This window comes from Balaenoptera borealis, assembly GCF_965194805.1.
Source record: "Balaenoptera borealis genome assembly, chromosome: 1".
Taxonomy (NCBI): Eukaryota; Metazoa; Chordata; class Mammalia; order Artiodactyla; family Balaenopteridae; genus Balaenoptera; species Balaenoptera borealis.
In genome coordinates this window covers 51,332,776-51,351,793 of record NC_138860.1, presented here as the reverse complement: position 1 = coordinate 51,351,793, position 19,018 = coordinate 51,332,776, and the positions used below count along the sequence as shown (strand labels likewise).

Genomic DNA, 19,018 nt, shown 5'->3' with positions numbered 1-19,018 from the left:
TTAATATCTCTTCAAGATCCTTTTTTTTTTTTTTTCTTTTGGCCACACCACGCGGCATGCAGTATCATAGTCCCCTGACCAGGGATCAAACCCGTGCCCCCTACAGTGGAAGCATGGATTCTTAGCCACTGGACTGCCAGGGAAGTCCCTCTCTTCGAGATCCTGATTTCAAGTGGGATTGCTGGATCATATATAACTTTATAAAAGTTATAAAAATTTATAACTTTTATATTCTAAATTTATCCATTAGTATTTCTCCATTTTGCTATAGGCTTTTTTCCTTATCTATCCCTTGTCCCTTTTCTTTTATATTGTGAAGTAGCGGATCTTAGCAGCTTGGTGTTTATTACTCCACATTTTTCTGTGTTCTTACAATCTTACACAATAGGGGTATAGAGTTTCTTTGGGAGGTGGAACATTATTTTCTTTTATGAAAAAGAGGATCATACATTGCATTTTTGTTGGTTTTTGTTTTGTTTTGTTTTTGTATTTTGTTTTACTGTATTATTGATATCCCACTAGATTAGTATTGTACATATAGGTATAACGCTTTAAAATACCATTAATATTCCATAGTATGTACATTTTCTTTATACATATTATGTTCCTTTTGCCATCTGAGCATGACCTATTGTAACACTACTTATATATGTCTGCCATCTTAATCTTTTAGGAAACCTAATAAAAGAGTAGAAGTGGTCCAGCTGAATGATGTGATGGATACTATGCTAGAGAGGGCTGGTGTGGAAAATCAGGCATATACAGGGCCAACCAAGGTAATTGCAAAGATCAATGTAAACCAGTGGTTAAGAGCATGCACTCTGGAGGTAGAATGCCTGGATTGGACTCCTGACCCTGCCGTTTATTAGCTGATGACCTTGGGCAGGTCATTTAGTGTATTTGTATCTTGATTTCCTCATCTGCAAATTACAGATAATATTATTTACCTCATAGGGTTGTTGTAGAGATTAAATGACATAATGAATGTAGATTGCTTAGGACAGTGCTTGGCATGTGGTAAACATTGTATAATTAATTTTTAGTCATTATTATTGTATTTAATTGAATATAAGGCACCACTGATTATAAGACCCTTATTATTTTATATACCACTAAAAACACTGCCAATTAAACCATGCTTTCTTATCACTTATAATTTTTATTTTGCACCTAATGAAAGAGCTCTTTCAGTCTTACATAGATACAGATTTTTTTTCTTTATGGGGCTATTTCTCTTTTGTTTTATAAATTTTTATTTTTATAGAATTTGAAACTTATAGACAAGTTCAATATAAGGCACTCCTATGTAACCTTTACCCAGGTTTGCTAATTGTTTACACTGTGGCCTATTTGCTTTATCATTCTGTTTCCCTCTCTATGTATCTCTATGTGTATGGTTTTTTTCTGAACCATTTTAGAGTAAGCTGGCAACCTCATGCCTCTTTATCACCAAACATTTTAGGGTATATTTCCTATAAATAAGGACAATCTCTTATATATCCATAATACAGTTATCAAAATCAGGAAATTTAACATTGATATGATAGTATTATCTAATATAGTTCATATTCAAGCTTCAAATTTTATTAATTGTCCCTGTAATGGCTTTTATAGCTATTTTCCCCTACATTTCAGGATCCCAGGATCACACAGTGCTTTTAGTTGTCATGTTTCTTTAGACAGCTATAACCTGAAACTGTTCTTTGTTTTTCTTGACCTCAGTATCTATAGAATGTTCCTCAATTTTGGTTTGTCTGATGTGTACTTATTCAATTCAGGTTTTGTATTTTTGGCAGGTATAACATAGTGGTGATATTGTGACTTTCTCAGTGCATGATATAAAGATGTGCATGATTAGACATAGATTTTTTTAAAAATGTATCATTTTTTATATATGTTTATAAAGGAAAATGTAAGTGAACAAATTAATCAAGGTATTTCTAAAACTTATTCACATTGAGTGCTTACCTCCTAAGATGTTTTTTCCTGGCAAGACTGTAATAAATACTGATTATCTTACTTATCTTTTGCCAGATGCACAAACTACTTCATATATTAAAGAAGGAACAGACCATTTATAATACAGTATTTCATGAACTTATTCGACAAGTCAGTGTGGACTGTGCAGATAGAGGAGAACTACTATCCAAAATCAGGTTAGAGCTGTTATTGGAGTACCCCAGTTTCCTCCTGAATTTTATATTAGAATTATATTTATATCTGCTTTTAAGAAAATCACAAAAGTAACTTCTCTACTCTATTGATAATAAGGGACCTAAGTGCATTTCTATTATATTTTCTATAGTAAAAATATATTGGTTGAGAACTTCCTTAAGGTGATTTCTGTTCAGATGTTTGACACCATATTCTTTTATGATTGGGAGTGAAGTGTCTCTTAGGCCTGTTACTGTAGAAGGAGGGTTTCATATGAAACAGAGGTTCATAATAACCATTTTTTATAGAGGGAAGAATAACTGACAGATTGGTTATAAGCTGAATAAGACTCAGATTACACAGAAATAGGGCTACTGCAGTAATTATTTTTGCTTGACACTATAAACATCTTTGGATGTAGCCATCTGACATTTTTCAGTTATTATTTTTATTTTTTCCAATATTTTATTAAGGGAATTTCCAAATACCCACATAAAAATTGAAAGAATTTTACCGTGAGCACACATATATCTAGATTCTGCCATTAACATTATACTCTTCTCGCTTTATTGCTTGTCTGTCCATCTAGCCATGCTTCTGTTTATCCACCAACTTCATGTACTTCAAAGTAAAATGCAGACATCAGTGTATTTCCTTCAAATACTTCAGCATGTATATCATTATCAGAGTTCGTTATTTATTTGCCTTTTTTTCCGTTTTAAGTAAAATTTACATATAATAAAATGAACAAATCTTGTCTGCATTTGTTGACTTTTGACAGATACATACACTTAAATAACCCAAACCCTTATCAAGATATAGGGTATTATGGTCACCTCACAAAGTTCCTTAATGCTCTTTCCCTGGAAATGCCCACCCCTTCTTCTCCAGAAGTTCTGACTTCTTTGAATCTTAGATTAGTTTTGCCTATTTAGGAACTTCATACAAATGGGATCATACAGTATATACTCTTTTATGTAAGGCTTCTTTCACAGAGCATGCTTTTGAAATTCATCCACATTGTGCATATATGGGCTGTTTGTTCTTTTTTATTGCTGGGTGGTATTCCATTGTATGAATGGAACAAAAAGCAGTTTATCTGTTTTCCTATTGATGGGCACTGTTTCCAGTTTGGGGCTATTATGAATAAAGCTACTGTGAACATTCTTGTAAGAATCTTTGTGAACATATGCTTTCATTTCTTGGTTAAATATGTAGGAATGGGATTGCTAGTTCATAAGTTTGTTTTTTTTAATTTTTTTTGAAAATTGTTTATTTTTATACAAATTTTAAAGATTACTTTCCATTTACACTTATTAAAAAACATTGGCTATATTCCCCATATTGTACAAAACATCATAAAGTAAGTTTAAGTTTATCTATTTATTTATTGGCCATGCCTCATGGCATACCAGATCTTAATTCCCCAACCAGGGATTGGACCTGTGCCCCATGCAGTGGAAGCACGGAGTCTTTACCATTGTACCGCCAGGGAAGTCCTGGTTTAAGTTTATTCTTATAAGAAATTATCAAGGGGTGAAGTCAAGATGGCGGTGTGGGAAGATGTGGAGTTAGCATCTCCCCACAACTAGGGTGCCTGCTGCTGGTGGAGGACTCTGACACCCAAGGAGACGGGAGGAACCCCAAAGTGAACCAGTAGGACATGGGGGGACTGAGGGGGGAGGAGAAGTGGAGGCCAGACAGGATCGGTGACCCTGAGGCAGGGGAGATCAGGAGAGGCAGGTGGGAGGGGCACTTGGGGAGGAGTGGGAGAGAAGCGGAGGGCGATTGCCCCATCCACTCAGGCCTGGGGAGCCTGCTGAGCTCCCAGGCAGGTCCCCTGCCCTCCAAGCCTCCCCCCTCCCCACCCCAGCCACATTAGTCCTGGAGGCATAGGAAGGAGGCCAGGGAGATCAGGAGAGGCAAGCAGGAGGGGCCCTCCCAGACTGGAGGAGCAGGAGAGGAGAGGAGGGCGTTTGCCCCACCCACTCGAGCCCAGGAAGCCTGCTGGGCTCCCAGGTGAGGTCCCCTGCCCTCTGAGACCAGGGGTGGGGGGAACGTCTGGGCCCCGTCTGTTCTTTGAGCCTAAGCCCCACCCCCCACAACCCCCAGGGCCTTTTCCAGCCCTGTGGGTCCTGAGCATTGGCCCCACCCACCGCCCAAAGCTCGCCCTTGCTTAGGCCCTGCCCTCCACAGCCAAGGCCTTCCCCCCCCCCTTTTTTTTCCTTTTCCTTCCTCCCCTTTTTTACTATTGTGGTACTGATGTACCTTCTGGTTGTTGATTCACCTATATTTTAATTGTTATATTCTTTCTAACATATCTGTTAGTTTCCTGGTCTAATTTTATTTTTTACTTTGTTATTGTTAGTTTTTGGTTTGTTTTGCTGCCCCATGCGGCTTGCGGGATCTTGGTTCATGAGCCAGAAGTTGGACTGAAGCTCCTGCGGTGGGAGCTCCAAGTCTGAACCACTGGACTAACAGAGAACCTCAGACCCCAGGGAATATTCATCGGAGTGAGGTCTCATGGAGTTCCTCATCTCAGCACCAAGACGCAGCTCTGCCCAATAGCCTACAAACTCCAGTGTTGGAAGCCTCAAGCCAAACAACCAGTAAGACAGGAACACAATCCCACTCATTAAAAAAAAAAAAAAAAATGTGATGGCAATAAAATATGTCACAGATGAAGGAGCAAGGTAAAAACCTAGAAGACCAAATAAATGAAGAGGAAATAGGCAATCTACCTGAAAAAGAATTCAGAGTAATGATAGTAAAGATGATCCAGAATCTCGGAAATAGAATGGAGGCATGGATTGAGAAAATACAAGAGATGTTTAACAAAGAACTAGAAGAACTAAAGAACAAACAAGGATGAACAACACAATAACTGAAATGAAAAATACACTAGAAGGAATCAATAACAGGATAACTGAGGCAGAAAAACGGATAAGTGAGCTGGAAGACAAAATGGTGGAAATAACTACCGAGGAGCAGAATAAAGAAAAAAGAATGAAAAGAATTGAAGACAATCTGAGAGACCTCTGGGACAACACTAAACACACCAGGATTCAAATTATAGGGGTCCCAGAAGAAGAGAAAAAGAAAGTGTCTGAGAAAATATTTGAAGAGATTATAGTCAAAAACTTCCCTAACATGGGAAAGGAAATAGTCACCCAGGTCCAGGAAGCACAGAGAGTCCCATACAGGATAAACCCTAGGAAAAAAACACCAAGACACATATTAATCAAACTAACAAAAATTAAATTCAAAGAAAAAATATTAAAAGCAGCAAGGGAAAAACAAAAAATAACATACAAAGGAATCCCCATAAGGTTATCAGCTGATTTTTTAGTGGAAACTCTGCAGGCCAGAAGGGAGTGTCAGGATATACTTAAAGTGATGAAAGAGAAAAACCTACAACCAAGATTACTCTACCCAGCAAGGATCTCATTCAGATTTGATGGAGAAGTCAAAAGCTTTTCAGACAACCAAAAGCTAAGAGAATTCAGCACCACCAAACCAGCTTTAAAACAAATGCTAAAGAAACTTCTCTAGGCAGGAAACACAAGAGAAGAAAAAGACCCACAAAAACAAACCCAAAACAATTAAAAAAATGGTAATGGGAACATACATATCGATAATAACCTTGAATGTAAATGGATTAAATGCCCCAACCAAAAGACACAGACTGGCTGAATAGATGCAAAAACAAGACCCATATATATGCTGTCTACAAGAGACCTACTTCAGACCTAGGGACACATACAGACTGAAAGTGAAGGAATGGAAAAAGATATTCCATGCAAATGGAAATCAAAAGAAAGCTGGAGTAACAATACTCGTATCAGATAAAATAGACTTTAAAATAAAGACTGTTATAAGAGACAAGGAGGGACACTACATAATGATCAAAGGATCAATCCAAGAAGAAGATATAACAATTATCAATGTTTATGCACCCAACATAGGAGCACCTCAATACATAAGGCAAATGCTAACAACTATGAAAGGAGGAATCGACAGTAACACAATAATAGTAGGGGACTTTAACACCCCACTTACACCAAAGGACAGATCATCCAAGCAGAAAATAAATAAGGAAACACAAGCTTTAAATGATACAATAGACCAGATAGATTTAATTGATATTTATCGAACATTCCACCCAAAAGTGCAGAGTACACTTTCTTCTCAAGTGCTCATGAAACATTCTCCAGGATAGATCACATCTTGGGACACAAATCAAGCCTTGGAAAATTTAAGAAGACTGAAATCGTATCAAGCATCTTTTCTGACCACAGCACTATGAGATTGGAAATCAATTACAGGAAAGAAACTGTAAAAAACACAAATACATGGAGGCTAAACAGTGCGCTACTAAATAACCAAGAGATCACTGAAGAAATCAAAGAAGAAATTAAAAAATACATAGAAACAAATGACAACGAAAACACGACGACCCAAAACCTATGGGATGCAGCAGAAGCAGTTCTAAGAGGGAAGAATCAATCTCACCTCAAGAAACAAGAAAAATCTCAAGTAAACAATCTAACCCTACCCTTAAAACAACTAGAGAAAGAAGAACAAAGAAAACCCGAAGTCAGTAGAAGGAAAGGAATCATAAAGATCAGAGCAGAAATAAATGAAATAGAAACGAAGAAAACAATAGCAAAGAGTAATAAAAGTAAAAGCTGGTTCTTTGAGAATATAAACAAAATTGATAAACCCTTAGCCAGACTCATCAAGAAAAAAAGGGAGAGGATGCAAAGCAATAATATTAGAAATGAAAAAAGAGAAATCACAACTGACACTGCAGAAATAAAGGATTATAAGAGACTACTCCAAACAACTGTATGCCAATAAAATGGACAACCATGAAGAAATGGACAAATTCTTGGAAAGGTACAATTTTCCAAGACTGAACCAGGAAGAATTAGAAAATATAAACAGACCTATCACAAGTAATGAAATTGAAACCGTAATTTAAAATATTCCAACAAACAAAAATCCAGGACCAGTTGACTTCACAGGTGAATTCTATCAAAAATTTAGAGAAGCGCTAACACCGATCCTTCTCAAACTCCTCCAAAAAATTGCAGAGGGAGAAACACTCCCAAATTCATTCTACGAAGCCACAATCACCCTGATACCAAAACCAGACAAAGATACCACAAAAAAAGAAAATTATAGACCAATACCACTGATGAACAGATGCAAAAATCCTGAACAAAATACTAGCAAACTATCCAACAGCATATTAAAAGGATCTTACACCATGATCAAGTGGGATTTATCCCAGGGATGCAAGGATTCTTTAATATATGCAAATCAATCAATGTGATACACCACATTAACAAATTAAGGAATAAAAACCATATGATCATCTCAATAGATGCAGAAAAAGCTTTTGACAAAATTCAACACCCATTTATGATAAAAATTCTCCAGAAAATGGGCATAGAGGGAACCTACCTCAACATAATAAAGGCCATATATGAGAAACCCACAGCAAGCATCATACTCAATGGTGAAAAACTGAAAGCATGTCCACTAAGATCAGGAACAAGACAAGGATGACCACTCTTGCCACTCTTATTCAGCATAGTTTTGGAAGTCCTAGACACAGCAATCAGAGAAGAAAAAAATAAAAGGAATACAAATTGGAAAAGAAGAAGTAAAACTGTCACTCTTTGCTGATGATATGATACTATACATAGAAAATCCTAAAGATGCCACCAGAAAACTACTAAAACTAATCAATGAATTTGGTAAAGTTACAGGATACAAAATTAATGCATGGAAATCTCTGGCTTTCCTATACACCGACAACAAAAAATCAGAAAGAAAAATTAAGGAAACACTCCCATTTACCATTGCAACGAAAAGAATAAAGTACCTAGGAATAAACCTGCCTAAGGTGGAGAAACACTTGTACTCAGAAAACTATAAAACTCCGATGAAAGAAATCAAAGGTGACATAAACAGTTGGAGAAATATACCATGTTCTTGGATTGGAAGAATCAATATTGTGAAAATGACTGTACTACCCAAAGCAATCTACAGATTCAGTGCAGTCCCTGTCAAACTACCAATGGCATTCTTCACAGAATTAGAACAAAAATATCTTACAATTTGTATAGAAACACAAAAGACCCCGAATAGCCAAGGCAATCTTGGGAAAGAAAAACGTATTTGGAGGAATCAAGCTCCCTGATTTCAAACTGTACCACAACACTACAGTAATCAAGACAGTGTGGTACTGGCACAAAAACAGAAATATAGATCAATGGTACAGGATAGAATGCCCAGAGATAAACCCACACACATATGGGCACCTAATTTACAACAAAGGAGGCAAGAACTTACAATGGAGAAAAGACAGCCTCTTCAATAAGTGGTGCTGGGAAAACTGGACAGCTACATGTAAAAGAATGAAATTAGAACACTACCTGACACCATACACAAAAATAAACTCCAAATGGATTAAAGACTTAAATGTAAGACCAGACAGTGTAAAACTCTTAGAGGAAGACATAGGAAAAACACTCTTTGACATAAACCACAGCAAGATCTTTTTTGACCCACCTCCTAGAGTAATGGAAATAAAAACAAAAATAAACAAATGGCACTTAATTAAACTTAAAAGCTTTTGCACAGCAAAGGAAACCATAACCAAACAAAAAGATGACCCTCAAAATGGGAGAAAATATTTGCAAATGAAACAACAGACAAAGGATTAATCTCCAAAATATACAAACAGCTCATGGAGCTCAATATCAAAAAAACAAACAATCCAGTTAAAAAATGGATGGAAGATCTAAATAGACATTTAACCAAGGAAGACATACAGATGGCCAAGAGGCACATGAAAAGATGCTCAACATCACTAATTATTAGAGAAATGCAAATCAAAACTACAATGAGGTATCACCTCATGCCAGTCAGAATGACCATTATCAAAAAATCTAGAAACAATAAATGCTGGAAAGGGTGTGGTGAAAAGGGAACCCTCCTGCGCTGTTGGTAGGAATGTGAATTGATACAACCACTATGGAAAACAGTATGGAGGTTCCTTAAAACACTAAAAATAGAACTACCATATGACCCAGCAATCCCCCTAGTTGGGCATATACCCTGAGAAAACCATAATTTAAAAAGAGACATGTACCACAATGTTCATGGCAGCACTATTTACAATAGCCAGGACATGGAACCAACTGAAATGTCTATTGACAGATGAATGGATAAAGAAGATGTGGCACATATATACAATGGAATATTACTCAGCCATAAAAAGAAATGAAATTGAGTTATTTGTAGTGAGGTGGATGGACCTAGAGTCTCTTGCACAGAGTGAAGTAAGTCAGTAAGTGAAAAACAAATACCGTACGCTAACACATATATATGGAATCTAAAAAAGAAAAAAGTACTGATGAACCTAGTTGCAGGGCAGGAATAAAGAGGTAGACATAGAGAATGGACTTGAGGACATGGGGTGAGAGGGTGAAGCTGCGATGAAGTGAGAGTAGTATCGATATATGTACACTACCAAATGTAAAATAGTTGGCTGGTGGGAAGCAGCAGCACAGCACAGGGAGATCGGCTCAGTGCTTTGTGATGACCTAGAGGGGTGGGATAGGGAGGATGGGAGGGAGGCTCAAGAGGCGGGGGATATGGGGACATGTGTATGCATATGGCTGATTCACTTTGTTGTGCAACAGAAACTAACACAGTATTGTGAAGCAGTTATACTCCAGTAAAGATCTATTAGAAATATATATATATGAAAAAAAAAAGGGGGATAATCATATCATACTTTTCCCTAAAGTGTTTGTACCATTATATACTCCTGCTAACAGTGTGTGAGAGTTCTGGTTGCTCCATATTTTTGCCAACATTTAGTTATGTAGTTCTTTTTAATTTTGGACATTATGGTGGATGTATAATAGTATGTTATTATGCTTTTAACCTACATTTCCCTGCCAACTCTTTTTTTTTTTTCTTTTAAGATTTATTTATTTATTTATTTTTGGCTGTGTCAGGTCTTAGTTGCAGCACGTGGGATCTTTTTTGTTGAGGCATGTGGATCTTTTGTTGCGGCGCGTGGGCTCTTTGTTGTGATGTGTGGGCTTCTCTCTAGTTGTGACATGCGGTTTTTTTTTTTTTTCCTCTTCTTTAGTTGTGGTGTGCAGGTCCAGGGCGGGTGGGCTCTGTAGTTGTGGTGTGCGGGTTCCAGAACGCATGGGCTCTGTAATTTGTGGCATGCAGGCTCTCTAGTTGAGGCATGCAAGCTCAGTAGTTGTACCACACAGGCTTAGTTGCCCCGTGGCATATGGCATGTTAGTTCCCTGACCAGGGATCGAACCCACATCCACTACATTGCAAGGCAGATTATTTACCACTGGACCATCAGGGAAGTCCCTCCCTGCCAACTCTTGATGTCAAACACTTTTTCATGAGCTTATTGACCGTATATTCTTTTTCTGAAATGTCTGTTCAAATCTTTTGCCTAGTTTTAAATCAGGTTGTTTGTCTTTTTATTATTGAGCTTTAAGAGTTCTTTATACATCTCAGAAACTAGTCTTTTGTTATATATATAATTTTATTTTATATTTACATATATTTTAATGTATTGTAAAATATACATACAGCTGACCCTTGAACAACGTGAGTTTAAACTGCATGGGCCTACTTAAGCATGGATTTTTTTTTTTTTCTAATAAATACAGTACTACATGATCCATGGTTGGTTGAATCTGTGGATTTCAAACCTTAGATACAGAGGACTAACTATGGGACTTGAGCATCGTTGCATTTTGGTGTCCACAGTGGGTCCTGGAACCAATCCCCCACAGATACCAAGGGATGACTGTTCACAGATTTTCAACTGCAGAGGAGTGGGTGCCCCAACCCCTGCAGCGTTCAAGGATTGACTATACTTAATATTTTCTCCCAGCTTGTTACTGGCCTATTCATTTTTAAAAAAATGTGCTCACCTTACTTTCTTTTAAAAAATAAAAAGTTTAAAAAAAAAAAATTTTAGGACTTCCCTGGTGGTGCAGTGGTTAAGAATCCACCTGCCAATGCAGGGGACACGGGTTGGAGCCCTGGTCTGGGAAGATCCCACATGCTGTGGAGCAACTAAGCCCGTGCGCCACAACTACTGAAGCCTGTGTGCCTAGAGCCTGTGCTCCTCAACAAGAGAAGCCACCGTAACAAGGAGCCCACACACTGCAACCAAGAGTAGCCCCCGCTCGTCGCAACTAGAGAAAGCCCGCGTGCAGCAACAAACACCCAATGCAGCCAAAAATAAATAAATAAAATAAATAAATTTATTTAAAAAATAGTTTTAGATCTACAGAAGAATTGAACAGATAATACAGAGAGTTTCCATATACCCCTCCCTCCTCTGTATACAGTTTCTCTCATTATTAACATCTTGTGTTAATGTAGTATATTTGTTATAATTAATGAACCAATATATCAATATTATTGACTAAAGTTCATAGTTTACATTAAGGTTTAGTCTTTTGTTATACAGTTCTATGGGTTTTGACAAATGCATATATTTCAACCATAGAAAGGAAGGAATGAAGTACTGATACATGATTTACCATGGATGAATCTTGAAAACATTATGCTAAGTGAAAGAGGCTAGTCACAAGAGATCACATATTGTATGACTCAATTTATATGAAATGTCCAGAAGAGGCAAATCTAGACAGAAAGTAGATTAGTAGTTGCCAGGAAATGAGAGAAAGAGGAATGGAGAGTGACTGCTAACAGGTACCGTTAAGAGGTGTTTGAGGATGATGAAAATACTCCAGAATTAGATAGGTTGAGGGTTTCACAACTTTGTGAATGTACTAAACACGTTATCATACACTTTTTTTAAAAAATAAATTTATTTATTTATTTTTGGCTGTGTTGGGTCTTCATTTCTGTGTGAGGGCTTTCTCCAGTTGCGGCGAGCGGGGGCCACTCTTCATCGCGGTGTGCGGGCCTCTCACTGTCGCGGCCTCTCTTGTTGCTGAGCACAGGCTCCAGACGCGCAGGCTCAGTAGTTGTGGCTCACGGGCTTAGTTGCTCCGTGGCATGTGGGATCTTCCCAGACCAGGGCTTGAACCCGTGTCCCCTGCATTGGCAGGCAGATTCCCAACCACTGTGCCACCAGGGAAGCCCTATCATACACTTTTAAAGGGTGAATTTTATGGCATGTAAATTATATCTCACTAAAAATTACGAAGTGTTCGTCAGTAGTCATCTCATCATTGTGATTCCTCATTTACATTGCCCATATTACTTTGCGTATCAAATTTCACATAAGAAAAAATTTAAACACCTTCTTTATATAAGTGTAATCTACCTTCCTATAACTTCTACCTGCTAATCCTAATTTTGTACTCTGAAAATCCTCAAAAGAAGTCCATTCTTTCTTTCACCTTATAGCTCTTTAAATATTTGAAAACAGCCATTTTGTCTTTCCTCTTATGCATTCTGTTACTTAGGCTAAATATCCCCAGTTCTTTCAAGTTTTCTTAGTGAAATATACTACACATGGAAAGCACACTAATTTGTCCATGTTGATTTCAAAATATGGTATCAGTCGGTATCACAACATTACAGTATCATACAGAATAGTTCACGGTCCTAAAAACCCTTGTGCATCACCTATTTATCCCTCCTCCCTTCCCATCCCCCCTCACCCTGAACCTTCAGTAACCACCGATCTTTTTACTGTCTCTATCCTTTTTCTCTTTTCTAGACCATCATACAGTTGAGGTAATATGTTATGTGGTCTTTCCAGACTGGTTTCTTTACTCACTTGAATTTTAATCTGATGAAAAATTTCCTGACCATTATTTTGTGGAATTCATTAAATTCTGGGCACCATATCATTGCTTTGGAACAATTTGACTATGATGTGTCTTGGTGTAGTTTTCTTCATGTTTCTTATGCTTGGTATTCATTGAGCTTTTTGGATCTGTGAATTTATATTTTTAATGAAATATGGAAATTTTTTGGCTCATTTTTCTTCAAGTATTTTTTCTGCCCTCCCCCTCTTCAGGGGAGTCTATTTATATATATCTTAGGCCACTAATAATGAAATTATCCCACAGGTCACTGATGTTGTGAAGTCTTTAAATTATTTTTTTCTCTTTTTCTGTTCATTTTGGATAGCTTCTATTGCTGTATCTTCAAGTTCACTAATCTTTTCTTCTGCAGTATCTAATCTGCTTTTAATCCCACCCAGTGATATTTTCATCTGAGATGCTGTAGTTTTCATTTCTAGAAGCTCAATTAGGGTCTTTTAAAAAATACTATCCATGTCTCCTTAACTTTTTGAACATATGGAATATAGTTATGATAACTTTTAATGTTCTTGTCTGTTAATTCTAACATTTATGCCATTTCTGGGTCAGTTTTGATTGATTGATTTTTCACCTCATGGTTGTGTTTTCCTACTTCTTTGCATGCTTGGTAATTTTGATTGAATGGCAGACATTGTGAATTTTACGTTATTGGATGCTATGTATTTTTGTACTCTTAAAAATATTCTTGGGCTTCCCTGGTGGCGCAGTGGTTGGGAGTCTGCCTGCCAATGCAGGGGACACGGGTTCGAGCCCTGGTCTGGGAGGATCCCACATGCCGCGAAGCAACTGGGCCCGTGAGCCACAATTACTGAGCCTGCGCTTCTGGAGCCTGTGCTCCGCAACAAGAGAGGCCGCGATAATGAGAGGCCCGCGCACAGTGATGAAGAGTGGCCCCCACTTGCCACAACTAGAGAAAGCCCTCGCACAGAAACGAAGACCCAACACAGCCATAAATAAATAAATAAATAAATAAATAAATAAATAAGTAAATAAATATTCTTGAGCTTTATTCTGGGACACAGCTGTTACTTGAAAACAGTTTGACCTTTTGGGACCTTTAGGCAGGACCAGAACAGTGCTCAATTTAGGGCTAATTATTCCTGAATACTGAGACTAGACTTTTCTTTGTATTTTATCCTCTTCCCCATGAATCATGAATTTTTCCAGTTTGGCTAGGTGGAACAGGCATGATTTTGAGCCATGTGTGAGTGCCAGGCACTCTTACCTTTGATCCTTTCAGATGGTTCTTTCCCTGGTCTCAGATAGTTTCTTCACATTTATGCCCTGATCATTTCTTAGCTGAATACTTGAGGGGGACCCTCTGTAGACCTCCAGAGGTCTCTCTGTGCAGCTCTTTTCTCCCTGGTAGCTTGTCCTCTGAACTCTAGCCACTTTCATCTCTCTAGACTCTTAGCTCTGTCTCCTTAAATTAGGGAGTCCAGTGGGGTACTCATGGGTTCCATCTCCTTATTGCATGGCCTGAAAACTCTCTCAGGCCAGCAATCACTTTCTTTCATTGCTTGATACCCAGTGTCTCAAAAATTGTTTCACATACTGTGTCTTTTTTTGTTGTTGTCGTTGTTATTTTAGGAAGGAGAATGTATTTGGTTCCTCTGGATTTCTTTTTTTATTTCTTGTACCTATATCTGTACCATGATCCTATGTATAAATTAATGTCCTTCATAAGTTTTGGAGAAGTATCAGTGATGATCTCTTTGATGAATTCTTATTCTCTCTGTTTTCTCTTTCTGGAACTCTGATTAGACATATTATATCTTCTCATTCTATGCTCTTTGTCTCTTTATCTCTATTTCATAATTTCCACCTCCTTGTCTCTGTGCTGCATTCTGGGTATTTTTTCCAGGACATTAATACCCTCTTTAGCTACGTCTATTCTGCTGTAACTCATCTATTGAGTTTTACAGTTTGATAATTACATTTTTCCCCTGAGAGTTCTGTTGGTTTGTGTCCATATCTGTCTCATCATATTTGATAAGTTTTTTGTTGCTTATTCATGTTTAAATTCCATCTTTTATTTCTCAGACATTTCATGCATAGTTTTGTATTCTAAATCTGATAATTCTAATATATGAAGACCATTGGTATCTAAATCTACTGTGTGTTGTTTCTTCTGCATCTCATTCATGATGGTTTATTTACATGAGTATTTTCCAGTCTTTGCTTGTGTGACTAATATTTGGCTAATCTTAATCATGAAATCCTCAGGGCATAAATCATGGATGCTTCCTGAAGAGATGATTTGTATTTTTTCTTTTCTGGAATCTTGGCTTCATCCAATAGTCCTACTCCCAGGTTGCCCACTTTGAAGAAAGCCCAAGGCTTAGTCTCTGGGACCCAGTGTTGGTATTTTTACTGGGCCACCTCTGACCTTGGGTTTTCCTAGTGAATACTGGTTACCACCTCCCACTCCATTGTTAGCTTACCGTATTTAGTTTGTTGTTGTTTTTTCATCCCTAGAGACTTCTGTTTCTTTCTGTGAGCCCAGTAATGCTTCAAGAAGTATGCTTTATCATGGATATAGTTGTGTTGTAATGGGAAGGCCCTTCAGAATATTTTGTCCCTATATTGCCATGAGGGAAAGTCCTAAAGAAGGTGTTTTAAAAATTGATATGTCCCAATGTATGAGCTGCACTTTGAGCTGATAAACTCCCTGTCACTTTAAGTGTTTAAGCAAGGACTGGATAATTCTTTTTGTCAGTGGGTGAGAGATCAAGCTAAATGATTATTTCAACTCAAAGATATTAAAATTCTAGGGTCTCAGGCTTAGAATACAATACCTAGATCACTTTTAAAATAAATGAAGACTGCTCAGTTACGGTATTTATAATTTATCATCTGTGATCATTTCCAAATATTTTGTTTGGTTTTATTCAGAAGCAAGAGAAATTGCTTTTTAGTACTTAAAGACTTCTTTGTCTTTGTTTATTTTTAAACAGTTGGTGTCTTTTTACATTTTGGTCAGTTTGAGAAAGTGGTTTTATTCATGAATTCAACTATTTACAAAAAAAACTATTTAGAAAAATTCTAATATATTCAAGGCACTCTGTTAGATGTTGTAAATGTGTAAATGTGTAAGACATAGTTTTTATCCTGATAGAGTTTATAATTTAGAAGAAGAAATTAAAAAGTCCTTATTTTGTTTTACATCTCAGACATTATATTCCAAATAATTATGACTCTGATTAAAATTCTCCACAGTTCATTCACTTGGAATGCTCATTCATTCATGAGCATGGCAGGAATTCACAACCTAGATCCTTTTCTTTTTCTGTCTTTTTCTCCCCACATATCTTTTGTGAGTATCTGTTCACTATTTCTTTCCCTAACATTACTTTCTCTCTCACATATTTTCTGGCTCGTTTTTCCTTTTCTTCTGCATGATGTCTTGTTTTCCTTCTTTCTCATACAGAGAGCGGTATGTACAAATGCTTGACCAAATTGCCTGGCATATGACTGACTTCTACAAAGACATGGTAACTCAGCGAGTGATGGACCAGCGCATTTTAGAAGAACTGTACAATTTTAAGAATGTTATTGAGGAACTGACCAGGTAAAAACTGTGCTTATCAAAGCCCTGTCTCTAAAGAGAGTAAAAAATATTCAGAGAAAGTAGAATGATTAAAGGTGAGGACTCTCTGATTCTCTTTTCGTGTTTTGCAAGAGAACAGAAAGACCTGGATATAACTGTAGAAACGGGTTACACAGGTTAACACAAAACTAGGGCTCTGTTGTATGTTTGATAGGGAAAAGACTCTTGTTCTTCCTTCCAAAATAGAGATGCTTATCTTAGTTTGGTTTACAGAGCAGTGCCGTGATTATGGATGTTAAGGTTCAAATCCCAAAGAGAATAAACATTATATATAATAGCAATCACATTTAGTGATCAACCAACCTTGTGGCAAAATGATTAGTGGCAAGAATGAAGAGGATAGGATAGGCATGTCAGAGGGTAGGATAGAGCAGCCTTAAGGCCTTGCCTGCCAGCATCTGCCTTCACTCCATTCTAAAGAATCCTCCCCATCTTCTTTCTGCCTTTTCTAGCCAGTCTGATACCATTTCCAAACCTGGTAAGAGTCCACCTGAATGAACACTAGATTTCTTGATTTGGTTTATAAAGTAGAAAAACTAGGAAGAGATGTACACATGATAACTGAGAAGATTCCTGAGTATATATCTGATTTCCTAGGTAGAAACATTTTCAAAATCTTCAACTATGAATACAAAATTTCCTTGCTTTATTTCAGGGAGCTGTGTTTGGTTCGGGCACATGATATGAAATTAACAAAGGAAGCAGAGAAGGCCCACAGAGCTTTGGCACAAGCTCTTTTAGACGCTGAAAAGAATGCCAGGTGAGTTACCAAATGTTAGCCATTATGTCATACTTGCTTCACACCTTATTTCAAGAAATAAAATTTTTTAGAAGCATTTGAAGTTTTTTGAATTACAACAGTGCTTGAAGGAGTTAATATATGTTGAAGTTCATTGTATATATTAACTCTTCCACACACTGTTGTAATACACATCTTGTGTCTTCCTTGTGTGAGAATTTTCCAGGGGGGTAAACCTAGAAGTGGAATTACTGGGTCATAGGATATGCATAGCCTTGTCTTGCTGGATGTTACCAGATACTCCACAAAGTAGTTGTACCAGTATATCCTCTAATCAGTGTATGAGATTTCCCTTTTGCTCATATCTTTTATCAGTCTGATAGATATGAAATGTACCTGGTTTTTGTTTGCATTTTCCTGGTTAGTAGTGTGAGTCTAGTTCTTTTTTAGATTTTAGTGACTCTACTGTGGTCCTAATGTTTTTATTCTATTTCAGGGGTTAGCAGACTTTTTCTGTAAAGGGCCAGATGGTGAGCTATGGTTTCTGATGCAACTACTCAATCAACTCTTCCTTTGTAATGTGTGCCACTGTAGTGCAAAAGCAGCCAAGGACAATACCAGAACATGATTGTGTTCCAATAAAATTTATTTATTGACACTGAAATCTGAATTTATAATATTTCCATGTGTTACAGAATATTATTCTCCTATTGTTTTTTAACCATTAAAAAATATAAAAAGTATATCAAATATATAAAAAATAAAAAAAAGTAAAATTCTTAGCTCATGTGCTATATAAAAACAAGTGGTGGGCCAGGTTTGACCCACAGGCTGTAGTTTGCTAACCTCTATTCTATTTCATTTTCATATTCTATTTCATTTTCTGTTAGAGTTCTGATTACTAGGAAGCTCTTGGGTATGTATCAAAAGATATATTTGATTGCATTTTAATTTTTTATTTAGTTGATTTAAAATATTATTATATTATCATAGAAGCAGTACATGTGCCTTATAAGAAAATTAGAAAACACAGACAAGCGAAAATAAATTTTTAAAAATCACAATTTCGGGACTTCCCTGGTGTTCCAGTGGTTAAGACTCCGCTCTACCAGTGCAGGGGACCTGAGTTCAATCCCCGGTCAGGGAACTAGATCCTGAATGCTGCAACTAAAGATCCCGAATGCCTCAACAAAGATCCCACACGCGACAATGAAGATCCTGTGTGCTGCAACTGAGACCCGATGCAGCTAAAAAGAAAATAAAATTTAAAAATAAAAAATAAATAAATCTTTAAAAAATAAATAAATTAGAATTTTCTTTTGTGCTAATGTCGATTATCAGAACAAAACATCTTCTAAAATCAGAGAGAAGGGGAAGAAAAGACAGAAAAAAAATCTCATTTTCTTTAAACATTGATGGTTCTGAAGTATGATGGTTCATTTTTTGTGTGTGTGATTAGATATTGTAGGTAATATTTTTTTCTTATAATGACTAATTATTTTGTTGAAAATTTGGAAACTACAGAAACATAAATAAGAAAATTAAAAACATTCACAATTCTCTTACAGTTAACTACTAATATTTCAATATATTTTTCTTTTTTCTATATATTTTTTATAAAAATGATATAAACTGAATATGTAC

The 19,018-nt window shown here is 36.8% G+C and overlaps 1 protein-coding gene across 10 annotated transcripts in view; it reads left to right on the top strand.

Annotated features, from left to right (window-relative positions):
- AXDND1 (axonemal dynein light chain domain containing 1) overlaps positions 1–19,018 on the top strand; it is an 88,905-nt gene that overhangs the window by 9,942 nt on the left and 59,945 nt on the right. For 9 of the 10 annotated variants that reach the window (XR_014241757.1, XM_082381662.1, XM_082381667.1 and 6 more), the window contains 4 exons: positions 674–776; positions 2,035–2,156; positions 16,456–16,596; positions 17,291–17,395. Coding sequence is in view for 9 of the 10 variants with exons in the window: in XM_082381662.1 (XP_082237788.1) it covers positions 674–776; positions 2,035–2,156; positions 16,456–16,596; positions 17,291–17,395 (471 nt within the window). In the remaining variant the exon portion in view is untranslated. The remainder of the gene's footprint in view (positions 1–673; positions 777–2,034; positions 2,157–16,455; positions 16,597–17,290; positions 17,396–19,018) is intronic. The other variant, XM_082381666.1, reaches the window with a different exon arrangement.